This window comes from Juglans regia, chromosome 7, assembly GCF_001411555.2.
Source record: "Juglans regia cultivar Chandler chromosome 7, Walnut 2.0, whole genome shotgun sequence".
Classification (NCBI taxonomy): Eukaryota; Viridiplantae; Streptophyta; class Magnoliopsida; order Fagales; family Juglandaceae; genus Juglans; species Juglans regia.
In genome coordinates, this window is record NC_049907.1 from 3,587,951 (window position 1) to 3,605,055 (window position 17,105).

General features: G+C 37.2%; 2 protein-coding genes and 1 pseudogene across 2 annotated transcripts; 1 reads left to right on the forward strand and 2 right to left on the reverse strand.

Moving 5' to 3' along the window:
* Window positions 1–242: 242 nt before the first annotated feature.
* On the reverse strand, window positions 243–1,699 carry LOC108995290 (annotated as a pseudogene).
* A 9,390-nt stretch (window positions 1,700–11,089) lies between these two features.
* On the reverse strand, window positions 11,090–12,793 carry LOC118348980 (anthocyanidin 3-O-glucosyltransferase 5-like). Its single transcript, XM_035691699.1, has one exon. The coding sequence runs from the start codon at window positions 12,133–12,135 to the stop codon at window positions 11,224–11,226; it is 912 nt and encodes a 303-aa protein (XP_035547592.1). The 5' UTR covers window positions 12,136–12,793; the 3' UTR covers window positions 11,090–11,223.
* A 1,768-nt stretch (window positions 12,794–14,561) lies between these two features.
* LOC108995304 (anthocyanidin 3-O-glucosyltransferase 5-like) lies at window positions 14,562–16,995 on the forward strand. The gene has a single exon (XM_018970837.2). It carries the CDS (start codon window positions 15,406–15,408, stop codon window positions 16,846–16,848), a length of 1,443 nt encoding a protein of 480 aa, XP_018826382.1. The 5' UTR covers window positions 14,562–15,405; the 3' UTR covers window positions 16,849–16,995.
* Window positions 16,996–17,105: the final 110 nt, after the last annotated feature.

A 17,105-nucleotide genomic window follows, 5' to 3' on the forward strand; every position in this document is an offset into this window, starting at 1 on the left:
TTGGCTTCATTCAAATTAATTAATGTGGAGCCCAACGATGCAAATTTTTTTTAAAAAAAAAAAATTCCATATTAATAATCTCAAACACAAATTAAAAAAGGAAAAACTCACATAGATTGAATTTAAATTTATATACAAAGGGATATCATCACTCTAGCTTAGGTCTCATCTCACAAGTTTATTTCGATGATAAGTTAGCACTTATAACAGAAACTGGTAACTTACACGAGAGACTGGTAGCTAGCATGTACCTTTATTAGGGTGCCTTCGATTTTCTAGAGTTAATTGCGAAGCAACTTCATCTTACATTCTTCTGCAAATTGAGACATGGCATTGAAAGAAGAACCACCCTCAATCAAAGCATTTTCCCCACTAACTTTGAGTTCCTTAACTCTAGCCCTCAAAGTCTTACCTTCTTGGTCATCCAAGACTTTTCTCACCAGCATCTCAATCTCCTCCCTTCCTACCACTCCTTTGGTAAGTGCAACTTTCGGGCTAAGTACTGCCACACCTACTTTTTCAGATAGCAATTTAGCATTCATTCTTTGCTATGCAAAGAGAGGCCACGCCAATAATGACACGCCATGTATACTCTCCAGTGATGAATTCCACCCACAATGAGATAAGAACCCTCACGTTGACGGATGACTCAAGATGTCCACTTGCGGTGCCCATTGCGTGACCACCAATCCCAAACCGTGGGTTCATGTCAAGAATCCATCGGGCAAATAATCTAGGGCATCGTTGCCTTTCTCTCCAAATACATATTTTGTTCCAGATATGTTCTCCTTGTTGGCTGGACGTAGCACCCAGATAAATCGTTGTTGACTCAACTCCAACCCAAAAGCGAGCTCAGTGATTTGGTCGATTGAAAGAACTCCAAAACTCCCAAATGAAATATAAATTACTGGCTCAAATGGTTGCTCATCTAGCCAATCCAACAAGTTGCTTCTTGAAGCCAAAGGTCCAGCCGACCTGATAAAGGGTCCAGTTGCATATATTGGTACCGATCCAAAACTTTCATTCTCTCTCAAGGCCTTAAGCATATGGTATCTAGATCTGCCCAAGTGTTCAACAAAATCCCATCACTCATACGCATCTCTGACCCACGTTGTAGGAAATATTGTATTCTAGCTTTGTTCGGTCCAATATTGGGAAAATGGAATCTTGAGGCTAAACCGACATGAACTTGGGATCTTTAATGGTTCCTTTTTATCAACGTATTCTCCACGTATCTCCTTGTCAAGGATTGGCAAATATAATATCAATGAAAGGGGCCATGCAGAGGGAAAAAACACATACTTTAAAATATGAAATTCATTAGCAACACCCAAAGCTGGAGTTGCAAAAGGATCGACGATGAGTGCGGTTGGAGTAGCGTCAGGGTAAAGATTGTGGATTGAAGAGTTAGTTGGATTTCGCATGTAATGGTGGCTTGTCGTGCGCAAAACTGACCATCAAGTTCTATTTTACCAGAGATGTCTACAGGTGGGAACTCAACGCTGTTTATGAGTTTCTTTGTCATGGTTGATTGAATGAGTTGGGATTCACCATCTGAGAAATGTGACTCAAAAATGACGAGTAACGTAACGTGAAATTTGTGATGGGAGACGAGACGATTGCCCAACTCAAGATGAGGGACAAGGTGGCCCGCACCAGGGCTAGGGAATAAAAGTAAGTTTGGCTTTGTGCTCTCCATGGATATGCAGGATCGAGAAGATGAAAAATACTATAAGTCCAAGAGGGAGGAAGACTAACGATACTTGGTACGTAGCAACTTGGTTTTTGGTTGCAAACTTAACCTAGCTAGCTCAAAAGTCGAAATGATTTTGTACACCGAAAATGCTAAACGCAACCGTGCCTTGTACCCGTTGCGGCCTTGGCGCCTACGTGGCATTAATGCTAAACGACGACGTATGGATTAATTTGAATTCGCTCTCTTCCCTTCCCCCGCAAAGCTTCGGGTTCTCTTTCGATTCTCTTCCCTTCCCCCGCAAAGCTCCATCCCTCTCTTCTTCCCCCAAGCACGAACCCTAACCCATAGCACCCAATCCCTTCCGTTTCGCACGAACCCTAATCCTAATCTACCATTCCCCCGCATCACATCCCTCTCTTCTTCCCCCACGCACGAACCCTAACCCAGAGCCCGCATCCCTTCCGTTTCGCACGAACCCTAACCCTAATCTACCCTTCCCCCGCATCCCATCCCTCTCTTCTTCCCCCACGCACGAACCCTAACCCAGAGCCCGCATCCCTCTGTTTCGCACAAATCCTAACCCTAATCTACCCTTCCTCTTCAGCCTTGATATCCATAAACCCACACAAACCCGCGAACTGAAACGGATTCTCCACGACCCCGCAAAGCTCCATCCCCGTCGTCCTCCCTCTCCCCCGAACCTCCATCCCCGTCGTCTTCACCCCTGAGGTCGCGACTGGACACGGTCTTCCCTCTGCTCAATTAACCCCTCATATTTTGTTTGGATTTTTGCTTTTACTTTAATGAATCAAATTTGTGCTTGTGATTTTCACATTTTGTTTGATTTGGATTCCGTTTATTTATATAGTTTGCAATTTGAATTTTTTACTTTTTTATTTATCTTTGTACCTTCCATTTGAATTAAATGGGGCAGTTTGCAATATATTTTTTGCAGTGCAAGAGATAACTACGAGGAGAAACAATGTACAAACGAAAATGTCATTTGAATAGCTAGAAATATATTTGGGTGTGTGGTGTTGGAGAAACAAGGCCTAAGAGTAGAATTACTCTACTGTGATAAGGGATCCATTTTCCAACAAACTTTCTTCTGTTTGTCAGTGATTCTATTGTGTGGCCACTTACCCCTTGTTCTTCTCATTCTTAATTGGCCCTGCTTTGCAGCTAAATATTAAGATTGCACACTTTTTGTTAATTTTCTTTGTAATTTTTATTTTCTTTAGGGTGTTTTAGTACTATATAAAGCTTAATGGGGAGATTGAATTCTAATGTAACAATGTTGGGTTCAACCTTTTCTGCTGTCTCTTTTGAGTTGCTGGCTGTTTTGAGGGAGTGGTCAATGCGTATGATATGGGGTTGGTTGACTTCAACCTTGGAATTTGTTTGTTGGAATTGAGAGAAATAATTAGGAACCATATGGGAAACTTCCTCCTTTGAAATTCTGTTCTCGAGACCAAGGTGAGCTTTTTACATTATTAGTTAGAAGGGGAGATTTTATTTTATTTATATTTATATATATATATATATATATATATATATATATATATTCAAACATCTTTTATGGTTTAAAAAGAAATAGATACAACACGTGAATCTCAATACATTTAATTCAGCGAAACTTTATTCCCACGCTTCCACGTCATAAGGACATACTAATTTGAGATTGGGACTGAACCCAATCATCCATTCTATGCAATCAGTGTATCTACCTGGTTGGCGACTTCCATGATTGTCTTAATTATAGGATCCTTGGTATTTGGTGTTTCGTTTTAAAGGAGGACTGTGACAAACTTTAGAAATCATGGAACCAACAATATCATTCAAGATTGTTTCACCTTTTTCTCAATTAAAGAAAAACTAGTATAAAAACATAACAAAGTTATACTAGATAGGTACTCAAAATTAAGCTTCTCCGACTACATATTTTTTCAGAGGATTTGCTAAAAGTGCTCAGATCTTGCTACTTCGTGTACATTATGTACAAACATGATGGATCTTCATTATGCTGACAAAAATATGTGCTGTATGGTTTTGATTTTGCTGATGACTTGCTCAATGCCTACCTATAATGTTGGTCATTTTACATTTTTGATATAATTCATACTCTCCCCCTTATCAATCATAAATGCATATGTGTAAGGGAAAATAGTTAACTGCAATTAAGGATTTCCTATTAAATCTAACACCAAAATAATTAAACACTCATAGCATACTTATACAACTTGAATGATGGCTAGTAGTTACTTAATTAAAACTTCATGCTATTCAATTTTATTCCATCATTATAAAACTGTTATTCAATTATTTTATGGGGGTTCATCTTAGAATGTCATCATCATCTTCATCAATATCTTCTTCATCTTTTCCCAAACGTACTTTGGGAAAACCATTGTGCTTTTGCGAGCTCGAAGTCACATTGAAATGGTCAACTACTACAAAAAATTCTAGACGACCCTTCTTAGGGTGTTCAAAGTACAATACCCAGGTAACTACATTATTTGTTGCCTGAAACATTTTTTATATATATTAATTTCATATATAGTACAATTCATTCATTTATAATACAATACAATATATGTATGAAATGAGCAGGGCTTACCATATTGTAAGTTTTTCAAGTGGTTGGATGGTAATGAAGTGATTGAGTTACAAGTTGAAGAAAAAATGAATGAACTGTTAAAGAAAGAGAAAGAGGTCGAGAAGATACTCGAGCTTCTTGAAAAGGGGGAGATTGAGCTGCGTAAGATAGTGGATCGCCTCAAGAGGGTGCAGATGGTACTATCCAATAAAAGCGACGAGGTTATGCAAAAGGAGTTGGTGCTTAATGCACAAGAAGCTAAAATAAGGCGTGTAGGCACGCTACTTCGGATTTATTGTTGTTTTGCATTTGTACATGTATTTTACCTAGTGTTATATAAGTAATTTGAGATTGTTGTTAGTTCTATGTTTAGGTATTGGACTTGTACATTTGTTTTAAATTTGTATTGGACTTGTACATTTGTTTTCAGTTTGTATTGGACTTAAGTTTATCTTTGCTAGAGAAACAGTTTATGGTTGCTAGAGAATGATTGTGAAACAGAAACAGATTGCAGAGACTGGTTGGAATTTTTGTTAGTGAAATTAGTGAAAGTGAATCAATAAAAGTGCTTCCTTTCCTATCAAACTTTTTTTTTTCCCTGTATTCCGCAGAAAATGAGTTCATTACAAGTACTTTAGTTTAAAATTACCGTACGGAGCAACAGACCCCAACCCCATGTATGTTTGCTACTGAAATTGTGATACATATTTAATCGGCAACTTTGATTGACGACAGTACTAAGTTCTAAAGGATAATCGTACACGTTTGATGCATTAGACAGGGGTCTTCTTGCTGCCTATCCTATGCATTAGAACAAAAGAAATGGAAACAATCAAATGCTGAACTAAAACAATTGCATACCTCTTCTTCTGATACTTTGACTAATCGCTCCTCTTGTTGATCCCACCTAGGAACAATTACCTGTTGAAGCCATATATATAAGGCCATTCCTACACCAACACTTCAAGATATTTTGGAAATAACTTGCTGCTAATTTGAATTCTTCTCCAAATATCTTGACATGACAAATGGCTCAACTAAGTGGCCTATGATGACATTTAACCAACTGCTCTTCAGCCACAGAGAACTACTCTCATATACACGTTTGATTTGGAAAGAAAAATCGCCTCCAACATTAACAAACAAGATGCAAAAGGCTAAAGAAACACAGAGAAACAAAACTGAAGCTCTTCTGATGCTGAAGATGATTTTCAGTGTCCGAGAAACAAAACTGAAGCTATTCATCAATCCAATCCACCCATTACAACAAAGTCTCTCCCTCAAATACACAAAATATATCCAATCCACAACTAATTTATCAAATCCAACCATTACAACAAAGTCCCGAAGTTCAAATACACAAAATATATCCAATCCACAACTAATTTATCAAATCCAACCATTACAACTATCCTCAGTACATTCTTCAGCTCTAGGGGATCCACATGGAGCTTCAGTTTCCTCACCCTCAGGTCTATTATCTTCTGAACCAACTATTCTGCTTGTGGCGGAGCTTATATTGCTGATAGGAGTCGGAGGTTCCATGATATGTTGAAATCGATAACCAGCATTCTACAATAAACACAAAAAGTCTGCAATTAAATTCCTACAAAGAAGCCAACTTATTTTTTTTTAATAGGTGCAAAGAAACCAACTTATTAAGAATAAATCCTGATCAGTTATCACCACCTGTATGTTGATTGGATATTAGTTGCCAACCGGATATGGTAGAAAAGTCAGTGACCACGTAGGCACTGGTCCAAAGTAACCAGGCATGTAATTTGGGATATTTGGACTAGTTGATAGTATGGCCTAACATGTTATTAGATAAAGTTATTGATGTATTTTTGAAATAAATATCGACTCAACAATACCAATGTTATTGATATATTAAATCGTATAACATACATATCTCGGATGGGGGATTTGAGCTAGATAATGTTTGCGTACTTGGCTGTTCTTTTTCGTTTCCCATTTTGAAAATTAGTATAAACTATCAAGACAGCCAATTGACATTCAGCAGGTGGGTTTTTATAGCTGGAAAAAAAATAAACTATCATGCAAAGGCGGCTAAAATGTCATTCAAGGAATTAAAATGCCAAGTGAAAGCACATTAATATATTACAGTTCATAGCATATATAGGGCGGTGATAGCTTAGCTTAGATTTAAGAAAGCTATAATACTATTGGACTTCAACCCAAGATATTTTTTTTTTCCTTTCTTCCCTTTCTCTAGTTTTATCTATTTTCTTTTATCATCAACAGTTTTGAAAATTCAAAAATATCGGATGACTAGATGTTATCAAGTTCGGATTATCTGCCTTCTTCCATCTCTCACTATTTTCTTGTTTGATTCACTATAGCAATATTAGTAAATTAGTTGGCCAACTCTCATTTTCTTAAAACTAAAGAATACTTAATTGAGCACATATCAAGGCTGCTTTCACCTAAAAAGTAAGATTTTTTCTTTTTACAAAAAATCTGATGGCCACACGTGATCTCGCATAAACTAGCATATATACTATGAGTCTATGACAATGAGAGATCTATCATGCATGATAACTCATTAAGGAATTAATCATGCATTCATCTTCACTCACCATTCAGCCAAGCAGAGGGTGCCTCTTGTGCACTCAAAGTGGAAGAAAGTAACGGTAAGAAAATAGATGTTATTAAAAAATATTGACATAAAACATTTTCCCAAACAATTAATATGCTTTCAATGCTAATTAAACAGCTGCCATCTGTATGTTTCAAGCATCTCAATCACCACAATTATTTTCTTTGATTGTATCTATATGGTGTGCATATGTTGCTTCCCCTCATAAGAGGAAAACAAAGATATTTTCTAGGTGAAAATTATGCAAATAGTTTTGTTCATCAGCAGGTACAGCTAAAACAAAGCTACACAAGTTTTAATATTACAATGAAAGCATTATAGATTACATACGCATAATAACTACACACATTATTTGTGCACTACTAGCAGTCAAAATTTAAACTATTTTGCTAGGCAAAAGGCTTTTTTTTTTTTTTTTTTTATCGGTAAACAACTAAGCAAGAGATTGGATGTGAACTGTCTCTTACCCAGAAGATGGTAAACAACTAAGCAACAATTAACCCAGTAGATGGTAAACAACTAAGCATTTTCGATTTTATAACTCCATCTTCTGGTCACTGTTTTTTTTTATCGGTAAACAACTAAGCAACAATTAACCCAGTACACACCATTAAGCACATATTTTCACATACAAACAAAACTAAAACCCACCAACGGCAGATGAAAGACCTCAAATGAAGACCTCTTACCCATAAGAGAAGACAAAACTAAAACCCACCAACCCAGAAAATGGGAACTAAAACCCAACAAATGAGCAGCAAATGAAGACCTCTTACCCAGAAGAGAAGACCGTGGAAGGGATCGAAGACCGCGCGCAGCTCTGATCTAGGTTTGGGGGGCTCTGGTTTCTTCAAATCAAAAGGAAATGAATTCCCTCCTCCCGCGTGAGTCATGATTCGGATTTTTTTTTTTCGACTGACGTGGCAACTCGGGGTTACCACCCGGTGGTATGTAGCACTATTGTTCTTGCGATGCGATTGACTCATTATTCATTAATGGAAAATGATAGGGAGCCGGTTTTAGGCTCCCGTTAAGTTTTCCCGATTGTATTTTTTTAATATAATTTTTTTAACATTTTTTAATATTTTTTTAAAAAAATTTACAATATTATTAAATAATATTTTCTTAATCACTAAATAAATAAATAAAAAAACAAACAAACAAACAATCGGGAAAACTTAACGGGTGTCCAAAACGGACTCATTATCATTTCCCTACATTATTAAATGCTTTAGCATAAAGACATGCAAAGAAAACAGAAAATAAATAAATAACGATAGATAAAACACTTCGATCCGTCTTATAATTTTTAAATTTACCGTGCGTGCGACGCGCCAACTGCCAAGCACTTCATTATATGTAATTAACATATTTATTTATTCATATACTTCGTACTGATATGCACGACCACAGGCAATTATCTTGCGGAAGAATCTCCCCCGGCCCCGTTTCGTTACATCATGTGTAGGAGGGGACCTATATATATATATATATATATATATTATATAGTTAATTCAACCAGCTGGCTATTCAAATTATTTAACGTGCAGGTTTCTACAAAGATAATTGGGATCAAGTGGGGATTGATGTCAGTGAAGCTGTGCTGGAATTCTTAAAAGATGGTTGTATGCCTCGAGACCTAAATCACACATTTATTGCTTTGGTGCCTATGGTTAACTGCTCTACTACAATCCACCAATTCAGACCAATCAGTTTATGCAACGTATTATATAAGCTGATCTCAAAAGTTTTAGCAAACAGATTAAACGGAGTATTGTAAAAAATAATCTCTTGGAATGAAAGCACATTTATTCCTAAGAGTTTAATTTATGATAATATTATGGTGGCGTATGAATTATTTTTTTTAAAAAAAAAAAAAAAAGACGAAGATCACATGTCCATGAGTGACCTCCTCCCAATTTTATTAAAAAAAAATCCTACTTGTGGCGGAGGAAAACCAATGTAACAATTCGGATATTTGGGATTTACAAATAATGAATAAGAAAAATATCCCAAATATCAAACCAAAACACACCAAAAAACCAACCAAATAACAAAGCCTATAAATTAAAAACGAACACTAGGCAAACCCAATTTTTCCAATCTCAACGACCCTTTAAGAAATCTCGGACAATCATCCACATTATGAATTACTTCATTCTATGAAATCCAAGCAAAAAGGCAAGTTGTGTAGTACTATGGCTATAATGCTTGATATGTCAAAAGTTCATGATCGAGTTGAATGGTTTTTTTTGAAAGCTATGCTTGGGAAATTGGGATTTTCTACTAGATGGACAAGTTTGCTTATGAAATGTGTTACATCTTGAAGCTACTCATGAGTTCTAGTCAATGGGATTCCAGGGGATGATATTTCGCCTTTGAGGGGCTTGAGACAATGAGATCCCCTATCTCCATATCTCTTTTTGATATGTCTTGAGGGGCTCTCTTCATTGTTATAAGAGGCTGAGTTGCAAAAAGGAATTCAAGGAGTTGCAGTTACAAGATGGGGCTTAAGGATTAACCATATATTATTTGCAGATGATTGTGTTATTTTTGGCAGGGCAAAGATTGAGGAATGGGCTAGAATTTTGCATATTTTGCAGTTATATGAAAGTGTATCTGGCAAAACAATCAACAAACAGAAAACTTATCTCCTGTTTAGCTCTAACACGGCTGTGGCCACAAAAGTTTTTATTCTTCAAAATGCTAAAGGTGTTTCCTGTGATGACTACAACAAGTACTTGGGTCTCCCTACAATTGTAGGTAGGTCAAAATGTAACACGTTCAGGGAGCCTTAAGGAGAAGATATGGAAGAGGATACATAGTTGGAAGACTCACTTCTTATTTGCAGCAGGTAAGGAAATCCTTATCAAGAGTGTGTTGCAAGCAATTCCTGCTTACACAATGAGTATTTTTAAATTACCTGGAGTGCTGCTTAAAGAGATAGAACTAATGTTTTCCAAGTTTTGGTGGAGTCACAATAAGGAAGGGAGAAGGATTAATTGGAGAAGTTGGAAGGGGCTTCGAGAGTTAAAATAGTGAGATTTCGTTTCAAAGTGTATTTTGTGATTATTCAGTATAATAAAATTATATGCAGCTTTGTAAACGTAAGCACATTGCCGAACCATATTAATTTTGTATTGTGTGATTGATTTGCTTATAATTACTTTGCTTTGTCTGTCATTGTTTTCTACAACATTTTCAAATCTATTATAGAATATATAATTTAAATTTTTATTCTTTATCTTCATTTTTTAAGACTTTATTTTTAATTATTTTATTTCTTGGCACAACCTCTTTAATGAAGATTTTACCGATTAATACGATCATTAATCTTAAAACCGTAGGAAATAAAGCGTTAATTAATCATAAAAAGATTTTGTATTTAACAAAAAATACTATTCTAAGATAGATAAAATAAATCTTTTGGCATTGCTTGTTTTTCAAAGAAAACCTCACCAATCTTTTGAGTTATAATATACAACAATTTTTATAATATTTTATATAATTATGTATTAAATTAGAGACAATTTTATTAAATAATTTATAAAAGTAATATCATTTATTTTAAACTATAATTATAAAAATATCATTTTATTTTAAAATATAATTATAAAAAAATTATATATATATATTATTACTCCTAAAAACAAATGGTACCATCTTGAAAATGATTTTTTTTTTTTTTTTGGCAACCATATATATCTTGAAAATGATTCAATCATCCATTAAGATTAAAGTTTATGTCGGCCAGATAGTTATAATAGGCCCCCCCAGCTACTTTTTCTTTTTTTCATCTATATGAAGTGTTGAGACTTCATTTTCCAAAATGATCTCTATCACTAGAGGAGACGTACAATTATCATGACTTTATTTAATAGAGGTTAATGGGACCTGCATGCCTCGCATCAACTTTTCTTCGTTCAAACGCCAAAGAAAAATGAGCTTTTGTAGTTATTTAATTGCGGCGAAATAATCATTTGTGATCAAAATATACTTATTTTAGTTATAAATAATCATTTTATTAGAATTAAATGGTCACAAATAAACAATTTTCTTATAGTGAAATTAATTAATGTGGAGCCCATGATGCAACTTTTTTAAAAAAAAAAAAATTCCGTATAATCTCAAACACAAATTAGAAAGGAAGAGAAAAACTACTCAGATAGATTGAACAGAACAGAAAGATATCACTCTAGCTTAGGTCCCATCTCACATATTTGTTTTTGGAAGAAAAAAAACAGAGACTAGTAGCTTATACGAGAGACTAGTAGCTCCTTTATTTATTAGGGTGCCTTCGATTTTCCAGGATTAATTGCGAAGCAACTTTATCTCACATTGCTTTGCAAATTGTGACATGGCATTGAATGAAGAACCACCCTCAATCAAAGCCTTTTCTCCACTAACTTTGAGTTCCATCACTCTAGCTCTCAAAGCCTTCCCTTCTTCTTGGTCCCCCATGACTTTTCTCACCAACATCTCAATCTCCTCCCTTCCGACCACTCCTCTAGTCGGTGCAACTTTGGGGCTAACTGCCACTCCTAATTTCTCAGATAGCAGTATAGCATTCATGCTTTGCTCTGCATAGAGAGGCCACGCCAACAATGGCACACCATTTAGTATACTCTCTAGTGTTGAATTCCAGCCACAGTGAGATAAGAACCCTCCCGTTGACGGATGGCTCAAGATGTCCACTTGTGGTGCCCATTGTGTGACCACCAATCCCAAACCCTGGGTTCGTGTCAAGAACCCATCGGGCAGGTAATCTAGGGCATCATTGCCTTTGTCCCCAAGCACATGCCTCTTTACGGGCATATTCTTCTTTTTGGACGGTGGACGCAGCACCCAAATAAATCTTTGCTGGCTCAACTCCAACCCAAAAGCTAGCTCAGTGATTTGCTGGGCTGAAAGAAATCCAACACTCCCAAATGAAATATAAATTACTGACTCCGATGGTTGCTCATCTAGCCAATCCAACAAGTTGCTCCTTGAAGCCGAAGGTTCAACCGGCCTAACAAAGGGTCCAACCGCATATATTGGTACCGATCCGAAGCTTTCATCCTCTCTCAAGGCCTTAAGCGTCATGGAATCTAGATCTTCCCAAGTGTTGAGCAAAATCCCATCACTCATACGCATCTCTGACCCACGTTGTAGGAAAACATGATATTCATGCTTTGTTCGGTCCAACATTGGGGAACCGGCATCTTCGGGTTGAATTGACATGCAACCCGGGATCTTTAATGGTTCCTTTTGATCAACGTATTGTCCACGTATCTCCTTGTCAAGGATTGGCAAATATAACCTCAATGAAAGGGGCCATGCAGAGGGGTAAAATACGAACTAATTGACTGGGTTTCAGATCTTTTCGGTTCGTAGATAGATTGAATTGAATCATGAAAGGGAATGGACAAGTATAAAATGAATTAAATAAATAAAGGTTGAGAGAAATGAGAGATAGTTGGGACCATAGCCTGGTGGGGTTTCGTATTACCTATGGATATGGGGATTTCGGAGAGGGAGGTGTAGCGAAGGCTGAGCTTTCGGGGGGATGGATCGCTTTTGCTGATCGAACGGAGAAGAAGAAAGTGGAAACCCTGTGTGTCGTGCCTGGAGCTCTCGGCAGAAGTGGCTGATGCACTTTTTTATTTTTTGGGCGATGTACCTTTCTTGTTTTATATTTTATCTTCTCTCTTCTTTTCCCAGAAACATGCTACTTGGTGCAGTTTCTTCTCAGTCGATGGCCAATGCTCAGATGGGTTCGACGGCACGAAGAGGATCAAGTTGATGGCCAATGCTTAGTCGACAGCACGAAGACAACAAGTTCTCGCAGTTTTTTCTGTGCAGATGGGTTAGCCAAGATGCAAGGAAAACATTACTTTGCCTCCTATTTTTATCATTCAAAGTGACCGCTTGATTTTATTTATTTATTTATTTTTATTTAATAATTAAAAAAATAATTTTAAATGTATTGATATATTTTTTTTAATTTTTTAAATATATTTAAATATATTAAAAAATTTTAAAAAAATAAAAAAAAATAGCTGGCCGGTAAGCCCAGCGGTAAAGGTGGCGGCAGAGTAGCCCCACCCAAGATGCAAACAATGTCTGAAATCATTTTTTTTTTTAAATAATATCAACTGACGTCAGCCAATTCTTCAAAAGGTACCCAACATCGGGTACCTGTAGCAGAATTGTTACTTAACAGGCTGGTTGCAATAGTATTAATATTGATTCTCTTGCCAGAATTGCGAAAGGAGCAGCAGACACAACGTATTCATTAAAAAAAAAAAAAAAAAGACAGTATTCATAACACAGTCATGTCAAAGGCAGTTTGGGCAGAATTATGATCCTAAATTTTATTTGAGAAATTAAAATTAATCGAAGATAAATCATGTATAATATAGATTTTCTATTACTTATAACATATTTAATACTATTAAAAAATTGTACAAATAATTATACAACCTAGATCTTTCTCATTTTATATCTCAAAGTTTGGACACAAGTTATAGGAATCTTGATTCGTTTAGACAACAGCTTATAGTCTCTTGCTTTGAGTGTACTCATCCGGTTAAAAATAATGAAAAATTTCTCGTTTGTATTATTGTAAACTCTATAGAGTCTGACATTTACAAGAGGAAAGTTTTAAGAATATAATACAAATAACTAAATCTAGTACCTCTTTCCATAAGCTTAAATTTAAGTTTTATTAAATACAATAACTCTCGGATGATTCGACTCAATAGAGAATATTCCTTAATTTCATATTAGGTCTCATTTGTTTTCACAACTCATCTCAACTAATCTCATCTAATCTCATTTAATCATTACAATTTTTTCAAATTCTCACACAAAATAAAATAAACAATTCAACTTTTTTTAATCTCAAAACAAAAATAAGATTAAAAAAATATATTCTAATAATATTTTATTCAACTTTTAACTTTAATATCAACTCAACTCATCTCATCTCTTCTCATCTGTAAATACAAACGAGGAAATTTTCATTATTTTTAACCGGATGAGTACACTCAAAGCAAGAGACTATGAGCTGCTGTCTAAACGAATCAAGATTCCTATAGTTTGTGTCCAAACTTTGAGATATAAAATGAGAAAGATCTAGGATGTATAATTATTTGTATAATTTTTTAATAGTATTAAATATGCTATAAGTAATAGAAAATATATATTATACATTATTTATCTTCGGTTAATTTTAATTTCTCAAAGAAAATTTAGGATCATAATTCCGCCCGAACTGCCTTTGACACCACTGTGGTATGAATACTGCAGGATGTTATCAGAAACACCATGAACTTCCTAACAGATTATGAATTTCTTTTTTTTCTTTTTTAATTATTTGTTCTGTTTTGTGATTGAATCGGTACTAAACATTTCAAAAAAAAAAAAAATAGATAATGATTTTATCTTGCTAAGAAAAAATACATACGCGGACATTTTTTATAATTTTGCCTCCAAATTGAAGGGAATATTTTCCGCCATACATGATCTCCGAAGTGGGTTCGTCTATCTTTGAATGGTATTAGGTGTTTGACAGTTTGAATTGTGGATTCGGGAAAGTTAATAGTAGGTGTTTGACAGTTTGTTTAGATATCTTTTCTATCCATATAAATAATAGTAAAATAAAGTAATAAACTGTTTATAAATAATAGTGAAGTAGAATAATATAGTCTCAAAGAGCCAAACACAGCCTAAAGGAATCTGTTATGAACCCACTAGGTAGAACTCACCCTTGAAAACTAGCTTACAAGGGAAGGGTGCCTAGGAGCTTATAAACCATCAACTAATCTCATACTTAGTCAATGTGGGATCGTAACAACCACCACGCTCTGCAACTGACGTCCACGGCGGTCCCGGCGCTCACACGGGCTGGCTGTGCGCTAAGTCTTTTCCTAGCTCCGGGCGAACACTGCCATGCCGGCATCACCCCCCCTGCCGCACGATTGCAACCGTCGCAACATGGCCTTAGATGTGGGGTGGCTCTGATACCATTTGTTATGAACCCACTAGGTAGAACTCACCCTTGAAAACTAGCTTACAAGGGAAGGGTGCCTAGGAGCTTATAAACCATCAACTAATCTCATACTTAATCAACGTGGGATGGTAACAGAATCCCTATCAAATTGACTTGAACGAGGAATGGTAGGTGACGGTGAGAGGATTTATGAGCATCTTCTGTTGCAAGTTCAAGACCCATATAATTTCAGATCAAAAGCTTTGTTTTTGTTACGAGGGAGTCAATGCATTTAACGAGCCATTGAAAGTAAGGAAGGAAAGTTAGAGAAGACAGGTTGATTCTTCGGATTTAGGTTAGAATGTTTTGGAAGTCTGTTTGGAAGAGAAAAGTGGATGTTGGAGACGAAGTACGAGAAAAGTCAAGTCGATAAAAGCAACATCTGTATAATTACACCACACATCTCTCGATAGAAAAACTTAACCAACCTTACTGCATTGATCGTCTCCTTCGCTTCCATGGACAACGCCTCAAAGCCACACGCGGTTATTGTCTCTAGCCCCGGCGTTGGCCACCTTGTCTGTAACCTTGAGCTCGGCAATCGCCTTGTCGCCGATCACAATTTCCACGTTACCTTCTTCGTCGTCCTCGAATCTCCAGGCGCCTCACCCGGCGAATCCCAACTCATCCAATCGGCCACCACTCGGAAACTCTTACACGTCGTCGTACTGCCACCCGTGGACGTCTCCGGCGAAGTCGGTCCCAATGCTCCGATCTTCACGAGACTAACCGCGGTTATGCGCGAAATCCGGCCAATTCTCCGGTCCGGTATCTCCCCCCTGAAGCCTAGCCCGACTGCCATCATCGTCGATGTTTTCGGGACTCCGGTTCTTGATGTCGCTGATGAATTTCACATGTTGAAATACGTATTTGGCACCTCAGCGTGGCCTCTAGCGTTGATGCTATACGTGCCGATCCTTGACAAGGAGATAGAAGGAGAATACCTCGATCAAAAAGAACCGTTAAGAATCCCGGGTTGCATGGCCGTTCGGCCGGAAGATGTGGTTAACCCGCTGCTGGATCGGACAAAACAAGAATACAACATGTTCGTACAAGTGGGATCGGAGATGCGGAAGAGTGACGGGGTTTTGGTGAACACATGGGAAGATCTAGATGCCACGACGCTTAAGGCCATGAGAGAGGAGGAAGGTTTCGGATCGGTACCTGTTTATGCAGTTGGACCGCTGATCAAACAGATTGAACCCTCTGAAGCTTCGAAGAAGAGCGACCTTTTGGATTGGCTAGACCAGCAACCAATAGAATCCGTGCTGTATATTTCGTTTGGGAGTCTTGGGGTGCTTTCGGCACAGCAAATCACTGAGCTTGCTTGGGGTTTGGAACAGAGCCAGCAGAGGTTTATTTGGGTGCTACGCCCACCCAGCAAGAGGGATTCATCTGAAGAAGACGGCAGAGGCAACGACGCCTTGAATTACTTGCCCGATGGGTTCCGGCATCGGATCGGGAATTTGGGAATTGTGGTCACCCAATGGGCTCCACAATCGGACATCCTCAGCCATCGATCTACAGGAGGGTTCTTATCTCACTGTGGGTGGAACTCGTCGCTGGAGAGTATAATGAGCGGTGTGCCAATGGTAACGTGGCCTCTCTACGCGGAGCAGAAAATGAATGCAACAAAGCTAGCTGAGGAGGTGGGAGTGGCAGTTCGGCCAAAGATTGCACCAACTAAAGGAGTAGTAGGAAGGGAGGAGATTGAGATGATGGTGAGAAAAGTTATGGAGGACCCGGAAGGGAAGGCTATGAGGGCTAGAGTTAAGGAACTTAAAATCAGCGGGGAAAAGGCCTTGGTTGAGGGTGGTTCTTCTTTCAATGCCATGTCTCACATGGCAAAGCAATGCTTGATTAATGCCATGTCTCAAAGCCAGATAGTTAAGGGTCCGTAAGCAACTTCTCCCTCGAAAGGAGTTATAATTTCATAGCGGACAAGATCCATCTAAACCTGTCTCGTGAATAATGTATATATATAGACATGTTGTATTTCTCCTTTCTTATTAATGCGAGTATTTATGATGTACCGAGATTTCTTGAGATTTTCGCTTGACACTCTTCAAGTTGCAATAGAATTCAACATCCATAATAGACATTAAGATGAGAGATGAGATGAGATGGATAATTTTAGATGAATTAAATAAAATATTAT

Coding starts and splice junctions, on each gene's coding strand:
- LOC118348980 (XM_035691699.1), bottom strand. CDS start 12,135: ATGTCAATTCAACCCGAAGATGCCGGTTCCCCAATGTTGGACCGAACA.
- LOC108995304 (XM_018970837.2), top strand. CDS start 15,406: ATGGACAACGCCTCAAAGCCACACGCGGTTATTGTCTCTAGCCCCGGC.